General features: G+C 46.5%; 1 protein-coding gene across 1 annotated transcript in view; it reads left to right on the top strand.

The window, feature by feature from the left end:
* Positions 1-695: 695 nt before the first annotated feature.
* The window catches only part of LOC147901213 (Gut esterase (DUF1350)), a 72,511-nt gene continuing 59,934 nt past the window's right edge, over positions 696-13,272 (top strand). The window contains exon 1 of the mRNA XM_087375813.1: positions 696-1,011. Within this exon, the coding sequence (XP_087231939.1) occupies positions 794-1,011 (218 nt within the window). The 5' untranslated portion in view covers positions 696-793. The remainder of the gene's footprint in view (positions 1,012-13,272) is intronic.

Raw genomic sequence — 13,272 nt, 5'->3', positions numbered from 1 at the left:
AGAGAGAGAGAGAGAGAGAGAGAGAGAGAGAGAGAGAGAGGGGGGGCGGGGGGGGAGAAAAAGATTGGCTTAGTGATGGAGGCAAACTTAACTTCCACATGAGCAGAGTGGCAGGGGTTCAAATCCCAATCAGTGCAATTCGCGCCTTTTTCTTTTGCTCGCCCAAGTAGTTGGGCGGCCAACAAGGGCCGCCCATCTTTTTTCTTTCTCCATGTCCAGGCCCGACTTATCCATTGGACCATGTCAGACTACGAACCTGCCCACCATTTTTCATCAATGTCCGTCGAGGTGGTGTGAACCCACCCTTAGTCCTCCCTTGTGAAAGGGAAAATCGCCACCATTTCCTCCTTGTTTTTCTTTTCTTTTTATTTCGGGTAAGCCCAGTGAATGACATTCACCAACTTTCACTTTCTACTCTCTCTCTCTCTCTCGCCCCCCCCCCCCTGGCTCTCCAATTCATCTTCTCCCCCCTTGCCCTTGCCCTTGCCCCCGCCCTCTCTCTCTCTCTCTCTCTCTCTCTCTCTGCGCTTTCAGCCCTCTTTTCCATGCCATGCATCCAATTCGTTTTTGTTTTGTATGATTCTAATCATTCAACTTGTTCAATAGAGAGAGAGGGGGGCATCTTTGAAAATTTGTGAGGGTAGAGAGAGTTGCTTGTAGGCGTGGACTTCGTGTTAAGCGATGCCATGGATTTGAAAAATGGGAGTTTGAGGCACTTTTCCAATCAATTTCTGTCAAACGCACAAAACCCATCAACCAATTTTTGTGTTTCTACCACCACCCACCTCACCCAATGGCTCCTCTCTCTTTGAATCCCAGCCCCAACCACCCTTCCCCTGCTAATTTGGCTCTCCTCCTTCCCTGCCCCTCTTCCCATGTCGCTCGCTTTGCGGTTTCCATCCCCTCCTTATCCTCCAAGCTGCGCCCCGCCGTGGCCTCTTCCCGGCCAGATGATTACTCGGATGAATCCTCAAAGGACCGGAGCATCCAGTTGTATGGACAAATTGAAAGGTATGTCTACTTTCACCATTCTCATTTGGGTTCACATTAAAACATTCTCCGCTATAACGCGTTCGTCACATAGAGGACACGGCTTAGAGCAGCGTTGGAGGCAGAATAAGCATGCCGACATGGGATCGAATATCAGAATCGATTATCTCCTATCGTTGCAAAACGAAAATTCTGGATATTGATAACAGTCACGTAACGGAGGTGTCAGAACGCCACCTGACATTTAGGCTTCATTCCCACCTTGATAGACCAGCTAAACAGAGAGCTTATAGAATTCACGTAGTTGATAAAAACAATTTGGCTCGGCCTTAAATGAGAGAGATGTACTCAATCCGGTGGCAGTGTGCCGTATTCAGGAAATTTTTTGGACCAGAAGAGACAAAAATATTTTACCACCCTTTTGTAATAGGAGGTAAGACCTATAATAAGATCATGGAAGATTTTTGCAGTTTGTACTACAAATCAGCTTTACATTCTTAAATAGCTACTTTGAGAGCAAAGGTGTGGGTACTGGACCCTCTGAAACAATGTTGTGATCTATCACCCACAAAGGTCTTCAAAATAGCCGAGGAAGACCAGTCAATGCTATGAGCAATCTACCATTGGTCCCTCCTTTGATGGCTGCATGAATTCTAATGACTATCTTCCTGCAGTAGGAGAGCCTCTAAAGTCTCTTCTTTGGAGCTAGCTGTGAAATCCTGCTCTAGGTGCCTAATAATCAAGGTGGGCCTTTGTCCTTTGTCCCTAATGTGCCGTTCAGATTTGCTTACAAGTCTCAAACATCTCTCCCTTTACATCCAACCTATAGTGTATGGCTATCTATATGGCCCCTCCTTGCTATGTGAGCTGGCCTAGGACAATCCCAGTTGTAAGTATCACTAAATCCTTAATATCTCTGGGTAACCTTCCTCAACAAGATGACAGTGGAGAAGATTCAGTTGAAAAAAACTTGCCGTGTTCCACGGCTCAAGCTCTGGAGTGAGGCCCTCATGTTGAACTTTTCACTAGAGCATGGCACTTTCTCTGGATCAATAATGCCAAATCCAGATCTCTGGTTAGGACCTCTAGCTCAAGTGTCAGAGATGCCATCAGATCCTGCCCAAAGGGAGTTTTGGATCACCTCCAAGCTCTCTTATATTCCCCTGATGAAGGCACCTACATGATGCTATATACTAGCATGTGGTTAGAACAACCTAGTTTACCACCAATGCTCTACCTGCAAGCGAGAGCATCTAGTAGCTTGCAATGCAAGCTCTCCAAAACCGGGCCAACATGGTGCTGCTATGTTGCACCTAAGAGCCCAAGTATCTCTTGGTTTAACTTCTAGGGATCCTAGGGAAACTTAAAAGGTCTCTACCAATCATGGAGAACACTTTGGGTTGTGTGAAAGGCAACGGCCTTGTGCTAATTATGGTCCAGGCACCTAACAGTCGACAACATCAAGAAAATGCAAATTCCATCCAAATGCGAGACGGCTCCCTTTACAAACAAAGCTGTGTCATAAGCAAACCTCCAGTTAAATGGTCATCAGCAAATCTCAAGTTAAGCGGGTCTCAATCTTACCATATCATTAGCTGCAAAAACCAAGGCTAGACTCCTGCCTAAGATAGTACCTTAGAGCCTTTGCTACAAAAGAAATGAGGAAGGGAGCCAAGAGGCATCCTTGAGGAACGGGTATAGAGAGGGGAAGCATCCCTATATGATCCCATATGAGAAGCTGGTTTGTATTGCATGAGTAGAGGGCAAGAATACCCTCGATCCAATGCTCTCCTACACAGGGTAAAGGCCTACTTTACCTGGTTGTAGGCCCTTCTCAAAGTCCGGAAGGATGGCGAGAGGCTTTGGGCTAATGCGGAACCCAATCATGGCCTCCCCAAAGGTGAAGGATGCTACGTTCCTAAATTAAATTCCTTCGTCTCATATACAAGGTTGGGAAGAGCAGGTAGATGCAAAAACCTCTAAAAGAGAGGTTTTTATGGATATTGAGAACTTGGGGGATGAGACAAATTCATCAATGGGACTATGGGGGCATCATCTCTACATCAAATCCCTCTTGAAAAGGGAGGTGGGGTGGAGTTTAAGAATTGCCATAAAAGGATGGGATGAGGCTATCTGTCCTATACGCTTCTGCTGTGACAAGCCTTCAGAGCCTCCAAACACTTCATCATCTTCGGAGTAATCACAGTGGAAACCTAGGAGCAAATCTCCTCCACGTGGAGCGTGGAGAGCTTTGTTGAGAACATGTGGCTGTAGGAGGTGGTTGGCACCTCTTGAAGATTGCCACACATCTGGCCATCCTCATCCCCTACGTCTAGTAGCTGAATGCCTTTTTGACCGTACAGTTGAGCCCAATCACATGAGAGAAGTGTATTGTATTCATGCTGTCTCCTTGACCGTACAGTTGAGCCCAATCACATGAGAGAAGTGTATTGTATTCATGCTATCTCCTTGCTGCATCCACAAGGTATGAGATGAGTGGAATGAATATTCCACATGACCTGCCTAGACGATGGAAAGATCCACTCGTGCCTGTTACTATTACTCAGAGAACCAAGTGGATACCGGCTTGTGATACTTGAGTCTCTCCAAGTATGCTGTTGGAAAGAAACTTCTGGGGGGAGGCAGTACAGACCGTTTGGCCTGTTCACATACCCAGTCTGTGAACATTTCACAGTCGGTCAGCAGATAAACGAAGCCCTTTCCCTCATTCAGATCCATCAGCTCTAGCAGCAGTAGCAGAAGTTCCAGTATCCCGAGCAGCAGCTCAGCACTTTGCCCAGCAGCGCCTTGAGCCAGCAGCAGAAGGCAGTTCCCTCAGCCTCTCCAGCAGCCCTCCATCTTTCCTCAGCAACCCCTACAGTCAGCATAGCTTCTTCTCACCCCATCCTATAATGGGCACAGTTCCCCACCATTAGCTGCAGTCCAGATGCAGCCAGCAACAACTCAGCCCTATAGATCTAAGACCAAGATGACACAGTTCAGCCTCTTCAATAAGGACCAACAGTTGTATGCCATGGATATCTGGTGATTGCCAGGTCCAAACCTAGGTCCAAAACTAAGAATAAAGATAGTTGTTAGCATAACTAACAGTGCAACAAATGATGTGATGTCTTTCATCTATGTTCACAGATCTCATTCCCTCGCCTCAGTTAGCATCCACGCTTCTGCACCCGAGTGTGTGAGTAGCACTTACCTGCTACACCTATAAAAGGAGGGCCTTGGCCACTCCTCACATCATCCCAATGAAGGCTTTCCATCAGTCCATGCAAGAGGAGGGAGGAACAGCCCCTTGCAGCCTTATATTTCAGTCAATTCAGCCTTCTTGGCGGTAGAATTCGTAGCTGCTTTGCTGAGTGTTTGTAACCTTCCTTTGGCAACTTTCCCACAAGTTTACTGAGTTCTTGTTTGCCTCATTCTCTGCCGTGTATATATTTTGCCGTAGGCTCTTTCTTAAGCTTGTTTGTTCACCATTTGGGTGAAAGAAAGAAAGAAAGAAAGTTTATTAAAGTCTCCGGAAGAGATCGGAGAGATCGGAGAGAGTTAAGTGATCCTTCCGCTGTGTAAGGGGGAGTTTGATTGAGTATGCATTTGCTTTTTAAGTTAGGAAGTAATTTTACATATTTGTTTCAAGAGGTACATAAGTGTAAAAGGTTCATTTAGTTTTTTATGTTTATAATCTTTCATTCCTACATGAGAGAGCGTGAGAAAGAGAGAAAGAGAGAGAGAGAGATTTTATTCCTGTTTTTTGGTCGATTTTGTTTCTTGATTTGTTTGTTTATTTTTGCTTAGTCACCTTTTTCCTTTCTTTTTATTTCTTGTTTTCTTTCTCTTTTGCTTATTTGACGCATTTTAGTAAGCACTGGGTTTGCCCAAGAGACTCCGTGGGTCTTTAGAAACCCAGTATAGCTGCTTATGCTTGGGCACTGATAACGACACAAGTGTTTCTTTGCTTGCTAAGTATGTCTTCCTTTTGTTTTTCAAAATTTTTTGTTACTCCTTTTTTCTTCTCTTTCGTTTTCTCTTTTAGCCTGTCATCATCAGTAAGCCCATCAATCTCGAGCATCAATGTGGTAAATTGAGAGATGTAACAGCCTGTTTGCTGCAATTGTCGTAGTTGTGAACGGCCATGCAAATCTGCATTGGCAGGCACAAACTGCGTTCAAATTACATGCTCAAAATGATCCATCTCTACAGTGGAATACACTGCGTTGTATTCAATGAGACAGCTAGTCTATCTTCTTGTTGTCTAGAAGGTCAACCGTATTGAAGTAAGATTGCATTTTTGCAAGCCACTGATCAAAGGTTTGGCAGTTTCTTTGATGAGTGTAGACTTTTAGGAGTTTTATTTCATGTCTTTTCGATTTTAAAGCTTGCAAGAGATGATATAGAACACTGAGTGCCGGGTTCTTTACCATTGGGATGATGGTGTCATCTTTGGTTCCTAGTAGAGGCACGGCGTCGCTGCAAACTGAACTGACTCTACATCTGAATGTATGCATTTGTGAAACTGGGCCACTAAAGTAGCCATGCTCTGCTGGGGCTGCTGAATCTGCTGCTATGTGAGCATCTACTGATAGTTCCAGATCACTTGTGCGAGGGGAAGTCGAAGTACTGCATCTTATATCAAGGCTCAACCCACTGATGTTTGAAAAGCTAGCATTTCATCGAGGTAATTGTGACTTGTGTATACCAAATGGATTATCAATGTCAAAGGTTCTATTTGACATGGTTCTAACCAACAATAATAACCACAACTCAGCTAGCTCATCTCATTCTTCAAAGAATGGCTCCCGTTCCATATTAAAAAGTAGTCTTTATGACAATCCTTCCCGGTTATGAAAGCCATCTTCTGGTCCCACAACAAAAGCATTTTAAGGATCATTTTTCTCTTGGAATCCTCCTTAGCAGCATAGTAATGACCAACATAATTACGTTAAAGGCATAGCTACAAGATTGTCAAAGAACATTTGATCTTCTTCCAAATGGATTTATACCATTTATTCTAGCCCTAAATGACCCAAACAAAATTTCAACATGGAACTGAGTACAAATACTCAACGAGATGATGCAACACCACTTTAAGGAAAGAAACAATTCGAATTGCTAAAGCCTAACACCATTAAAATGAGCTTTGCCAGCACTCTAGAATTTTGCAACACATGTTTTGTGCTTATAGGTAACTTTTCGGGGCACCTCAGTTACCTTCCTGATCAACAGTGGCTACTTTCTTGCCAACTCCTTTGGTGAGGCATCGTCTCTTGCACACATATGTCATGAAACCAAATGATCTTGCTGATAGGTGCTACATAGGATCACATCATCCACACAACCTTCTATGTTCATGCAGTGAGTTTGAGCTTCTGAGGTGCTATGCCTAGAGCTACTGGACAGGGGCTTCTTCGTTCAGTGAGGAGAGCTTTTCTATATCGTGGCTAGAGAGCAAATCCCCCCTTTTATGCCAGCCATTCCCAAACTAAGCAAGGATATGAATCATCCAATTAGTAGGGCATCATTGGCTTCAATAACAGTAAGAGATGTTTTCTTAGCCTCATCCCTAGGTTTCAATCTGTAGCACCAAGACTAGTCTTGGCAGGTACATACATGTAATCAGTAGATCAATATCGTTTTTATTTTTTGGGGAGAAGGGTCTAGGATTTTCCTTGTTGATTGCACAGCATGTATCCCACTTTGCAAAGAAAGGAACCTTCTATTAATGCTTGAAAAAACCTCATACAAAACAGCAGCCCCGAAGGTGCTGAGTATGGAAAAAACCAGATAAAGGCTGAAAGAAGAAACCAGCCTTTTCCAGAGAAACCCAGCTCACTGCCTAGGGAATCTTTGGTACAGGGGCTAACAGCCAAGTAGGGGGACTATACAACCAGCAAATCCCTCGTAGAGTGAAGGTGTAGAAAACTCTTGGAGGCCAAGCCTTGCAGAAATGTGTACGCCTCGCAACAACGGCCAGCCAAAAGAAGTAGGAGATCTTCCTTGGCCGCAAACTGGACCAAAGGCGAGTCCAAAACTTGGAACGGACCTCCTGGGCCACCCAATGCCTCTCTCTTGAAGGGGTCCACGTCGAAGTGTGCCTCCTGCAGACTCGGGTGGTATAAGAAAAGAAGGGCACCTCGTCCACTTGCTTCGTGGGGCTGACCTGGAAGGCTAAAACCACTCTTGTGGATCCCATTGGACCTCCCTCAAGGGCCTACCTTCCCAAAGCCAAAGGCGCCCTGGGGGCATCCTACTGTAGAATGCTGGGGGGATCAATGTGCCACTCCTTCTCCAAAAGGCCCACAACTCTGATCATCTGCTAATGAATCCCATTCGGGCTCCCGTCCATCTCTGGTCTCTCTCAGTGAGTGCCTGAAGCAAGCCTCCAGGCCCTACGCAAAAGAAATCGGGCTGATTGTTACCGACTCGGGCTCTAGTATTCCTCGTGCCGTCCGATCTTGCCCAAAGGAAATTCCGAACCAAACATCGGAGTTGTCCAATGCACCCTCTGTGAAAACACCAGCAAGAGGCAATGTACCATGCCGTGGCAAGAAGGACTCGGTTTGCCACTAAGGCATGGCCCGCAAGGGAGAGTTTGGTCGAGCTCCAGTAGAGAATATTGCGCCAAACACTCTTAAGGACCGGGGTGATTTGCTGCTTTGCTGTAATATCAATACCCACTTGGCATCCGAGTTATCTCGCTGTCTGGCCCCGCGGTATCCAGCAAAAGCCAAAGGTACTCCCCCACTCTCGAATCTTCTATGTCTCGTCAGAGCTTGTGAAGAAACCGATGGATTTTGTCTAGTTGATCCGTGGACCCGAGGCCTCGCAATAGATAGCCAGGGCTCCGCTAACTCTCTCCAAGCTCGCTGTGGTGCCCTCTATGTACAAGGTTGTCATCTGCAAACTCTGAGTCTAGATTAGAACCCAATCTCCTTTCGCCACTGCTATCCTTTTCCAGCTACCGTCCACATTCACGGTATTGAAAACTTCTACACATGAGATTAGTGGGATAGGTCTTTGCGGCAAAGAGATACTTTGTACATCCACATCTTCGCCAGGTAGAGCGACAGACCGCTTCCTAGTGGCACGACTAAAGTTTTTGGTTGCCATTTGAAATCCTCATCCTTTTACCGGCGAAGTTAAAGAAACACACACTAAAATAGTAAGACATTAGTGAACGAAACTGAGAACATCAAAGAGAGAATGGAATGGCTCATCGTGGTGAAAGTAGAGGAATGGCGCCGGAGAACAAGGGAAAGTGGATGGTTATTTTGGGTCACCACGTGGGAAGATTTCAAAATGGAGCTCTGTTTCGATTTTGGGTCCACATCTCTTGATACGATAGGCAAACCGTAAAAGAATAAAAAACAAATCCTATCACTAATGCCACACGCTTGTAACAACATAAAGTACTATTTTCTTTTTCATATTTTTGCCTTTTTTTGTAAAATTTCTACGTTACATTGGCCTTCTCCTCATTGGTTAAGAGACATTTTTTTGAAACCCTAAAAGGCCCCAAATGAGCTCCCTTTTTTCCTAATTTTCCCTCCTGACTTATCCCGATCAGCACCAAGACAAAGACCAAAGGCCACTCCTTCCACCTCACCCTCTGAGCTGGACTCCTTGGAGCTACACCCTGTCTCTTCTTCTTCATTGGTTAACGAACTTTCTGATGTTAAAGACTCCTCCTTAGCTCCTTCTGTCTAATTGGGAGCCTCAACCCTGTGAGGCCCGCCACGTGCAATCTCAAGTAGTAGCCCAATGCCTCTGCCACAAAAAGGAAAAGAAAGGGAGCTAGGGGACAGCCCTGACGGACCGAGTGAGAGAGAGGAAAGGCCTCGCCCGTGTGTCCACCAACAAGCATGTGACTAGAGCTCCCCCATAAAGTGCAGAGACGACTCTAATCCATTTGTCCGAGAAACCCAACCTCTGCATAGTGCCCTCTAGGAAAGACTACTCCACCTTGTCGGAAGCCTTCTTGAAATCCAAGAGAAGGATGGTCCCTGGCCCAATCGACTGCCTCCCAGAACATGAAAATGTTGTCCAAGATGCTGCGCTCCTGAACAAAGCCAGTTTGCTTGTCATGGATGATGTCGGTGAGATGAGGCCACAACCGCAAAGTCGAGACCTTAGCGAGGAGATGGTATGCAGTGTCAAGTAGGGCGATCGGTCTCCACTACCAGTGTCTGACCTATCTCCCCGTTTCTGGATCAATCAAATCCACCCCCTGCTCAGGGACTACTGGGGAAGGGAGCCCATGTTGAAGATCTCCTAGCAGGCTAAGCGGAAAGGGGTGGAAATGATCTCCCAAAAGTTTCGAAAGAAGGCCGGAGTCGAGCCATCTTCGCTAGGACACTTCTGGGTTGGGAGGGCCTCGAGGGCTTCCCATAGCTCCTCATCCGTGCAAGGCTCATCCAGACTCCTGCACAACTCTCGAGAGACTACCGTCGGAACGTGGTTCCAAACTAGCTCACAGGCCACAAGGCAAGCTGGAGTCACCCTCTCCGCCTGAAAGAGCTGGCTGTAGAAAACCGTGGTCAGCTCTAGAACCTCCTATGGATCGGTGTGCATAATGCCTTGCGGATTGGTAATTGCTGTGGCTGCGTGCCTGCCGATCAAGGTCCAGTGGTCTGAAAGAACTGCTTCGTCATCCTATCCCCTTGTTGTACCCAATGGGCCCGGGTGGAGTGGTAGGAGAACCCAGCTTGCCGAACCTCCATGTCCAAGAGCTCAAGGCACGCACTCTCATATCTGTCACTAAGCCACTGGGATCCTAGGTCCTGCCCCTTGAGCCTCTCTATGGAGGCAAGGTCTCGTCGCAGTGCACGATCGCGCTTGCCACTCACGAAGCCCAGCCCTTGCAAGGTGCTGATTCAAGTTGCTGCCAAATCTCTGCCATAACCTGCTGAATCGCCTCATCTTGTGGGAGGTCCTCTGGAATGTGGACCCCCTTTTGGGGAAGACCCCGGAGGGGCTGCTCTAGGTAGAGTACTACTGGAGAGTGGTCTGACATCGTGGTGCTTGCTAGAATGCTTGTAGAGCCGCCTCTATGGAGTGCCCAGTCCCCAACGTAGAAGCAATCTAGCCTCTTAAGCAATCCATTAGGTCTCCTCTGGCCGAATGAGAAGAGGAGGCTGCTAGGTATCTTGCTGAACTCTGGCTTTCGCCACGGGTCTCTGCCACTGATCGTGAAGATGAACTGTTCCCATTTGCTCCACTCTGCTGCTGGCATCTTAGAGAAATAGGCACCACCCTACTTGTCCTCCCCAAACTCCAAGTTGTTGAAGTCTCCTCTAACTATCCAGGAGTCAACATCTGGAAGACACTCTGTCAACCTCCTCCAAAAGGCTGGATGGTGCTGTCTGCATGCCGGGGCATACACATTCAGGATCCCAATCCTGGACTCTCCCATCTTGACACCCATCCAAACTGCCCGCCTTGCGGTAAGCTCACCCTGATCATAGACCTCCGGGGCCACCGCCTGTGAGACTGAGATGCAGACCCCTCCGCTCCGTCCTACGACATGGGACCACACCTCCAGGCCTCTCCTTGGAAGAAGGTGGTGTCACCGTCTGATGTCTAATGTTGAGAACATGTGCTCTTGTATCAAAAGGAAGTCCACTGCTTGCCCTACCACTGCCCTTTGTAACTCTTGCCTAAGGATCAGGTACTACGGTTGACTACGAGCGCGGTCGTGGAGCCTGTGCATGTTCCAACTCACTATGGTCCAGCTCATGAGGACGGGGAAGCAAAAAACAAGGCTCTCCTATGAGTGGGTGCCTGTTCAAGAAAAACTGCCTTTTGTGACTTTGAAGGGGGTTTGGGGGGCGAGTAGTCCGTGTCCATACGTCGGCATACTAGGGTGAACACCGGCACCAGCTCTATGCCAATCTCCTGTGCCCACTTCATCATGAAGGCGACTTCCACTATGAACAAATCAGCACACTTCTGGAGTGGCCAGTAGTATGCATGATCAATCTTTGCCTCAGGTGGCAATCTAATAACCCCTACTGCCAAACCATACATCAGCTTCTCTGTGGGGAGAGACCCCAACCGAGAGCAGCCCCTGATCATATGGTTCTATGAGGCTCAGGCACGACTGTCGGTCTTACGATGCAGGTCAGTCCTACAAGATCAGCCAGCAATCTCCATGGGACCTCACCCCAGTACAGGTTGAGGAGAGGTGCTCTCTGTTTCAGCAGCGTGATCAAGCCTATAACAAGGGGAAGTAGTAGTCTGAGATGGGCTTCTTCTTACAAGCCCCCGTCGGGTATCATCCCCCCCCCTCCTGCTAGGGAGGTAGGGTCTATGAGACTCAGATCTCCGAGACCCTCTCCTGCACCATTTGGAACTGTAATGGTACCTTATGGTTAGAAGCAGGGAACTGACATAGTCTTTTACCCAGAGACACATCAGAGTCCAGAGCGCCCACTACCAGTAGTCAACAGGTAGGTCTACCAGAGCTAGGTATCCTGTCGATAGGCTGAAATATGATGGATTTACAGCCATTCACTATGCCTATAGGCTGGAATTGGAAGAGGAACCTGAGGAGATAGTCACAGACGAAAGGACAGAGAGTGAGACAGAGGAAGAGAGCATCTCATCAGAGGAAGAGAGTCAGTTGTCTTCACTGCTGAAGGAATCGGATGCGTATAGTGTTGATGATGTAGGGGAGCTGGAAATCATTACACTTGTTATGAATGGAGGCTTGTCAGTTGCTATGGAGGAGGGTGTTGCTCAACCAGATCTGTGTGAGGTGGCAGAGGAGAGCCCGAGTGAAGGGGTTGCTGCCATAGATGGCAGAAAGGTCGAGAGCCCATTGAAGGCAGCTAAGGATAAGTGTGTGTGTGTAGTGATAGATGATGATCATGCTCCAGTGTTGTGTGATGATGTGCATATGCTGGCTGGTCATGTTGCAGCAGAGTTATGCAGCCACTTGAAAACAAGGCTTGGAAGGAGTACATGGCTGAACTATGATTGTGCATATTGAAGGGGCTGAGATTTTAGATTCAACAAGTGAGAAAGAGAGAAGTGAAACTAGCAGTGAAGATGAGAGCTCAATCTTGTTTGATAGTGATGAAGCTGATGTGGCTATTACTGATAAAGTAAAAGATCTGCAGTTAAAACTCTTAATTTGGGTGGAACTAGCAAGTGTTGATTGTGTGCATGCGAACTTTGATGTGTATGATGAGGTTAAGATTTAGTGTTTACAGGATGATGGTGATTCAGAATATGAGCTGAATTGCATTCTTGAGGATGATATGTTAGCATTGATCTCTTCGGAAAAGAATGTAAACACCAGTATGCATGTTGAGCAGGATGGTAGTGATAGTGTGGTTGATGATCAGCTAGATGCTTTACTTGATGATACCCTCATGGATTTTGCATGTGTGGTTGGTAATGACAAGAAAATGTGTACTTTTCATGATTGTTCAGAGAATGAAGATGTCAGTGAAGACCTGATGCATAGCAAAGAGTGTGCTGACATGTTTGAGCATTCCACAAGTGGGAAGGATGTTTGTTTGCTCTTGGGTGATCTTGATAATTCATGTGATGGGTTAATTTTTGCAGCTTACAAGGTTGAGGCAATAGGGTATGTTGAAAAGTCCCTAATCATAGATTATGGGCTGGTTGTGCCTGTGAGATCCATGTGTGAGGTAGTGACCTCAAAAGATATGGCTCATGTGAAGCTGAGCAAGACTCATGATACAAGTGTGATGGCTAATAGCCAGTGAAGTTGTGTGATGTCTTGGCAGGATAAGGTATGGGATCCTGGAGGCTTAGTGAGGATGTGGGTATATGGAAGGAGCCTGTGGCTACATCTATATGGTGTGTTGTTGATTCCTTTTGATCCATGGGGATGGTGGATTATGCACATCTGGCAGTGGAGGGTTCAAAGTTATCCTTTTGATCTGGAAAAAGGAAAGCAGAGGCATAAAGTACAAACTCATTTTGTTTTTGATCTAGGTGGTTTGCTGATTTTTTTGTTTTAGCTGCTGGACACGAATGTCATAGCAGAAGAAAGGGGTTGCTAGAGATGTGTGGATAAAAATGAAAAAATGTTTTTCACTTGTTGCATGCTGATGGATAGGTGCATAGCTATGTACATAGCTCATGGGTGGTGGCTTTGAGTTATGGACACCCTCATAAAGGACTCTTCACAGATGTATATATTTTCTTGAGATGGTAGATACTTCTACAGGGACTTTTAGGAAATGATAAAGTGCAGTGTAGGTTCACCAGACAATCCAGAGCATGGTATCCAGAGTG

The sequence above is a fragment of the Dipteris shenzhenensis genome, chromosome 6 (genome assembly GCF_047967505.1).
Source record: "Dipteris shenzhenensis isolate YYH24624 ecotype China chromosome 6, Dip_SZ_1.0, whole genome shotgun sequence".
In the NCBI taxonomy this organism is placed as follows: domain Eukaryota; kingdom Viridiplantae; phylum Streptophyta; class Polypodiopsida; order Gleicheniales; family Dipteridaceae; genus Dipteris; species Dipteris shenzhenensis.
The sequence above is the reverse complement of the archived record's forward strand: the minus strand, read 5'-3'. Positions and strand labels throughout refer to the sequence as shown.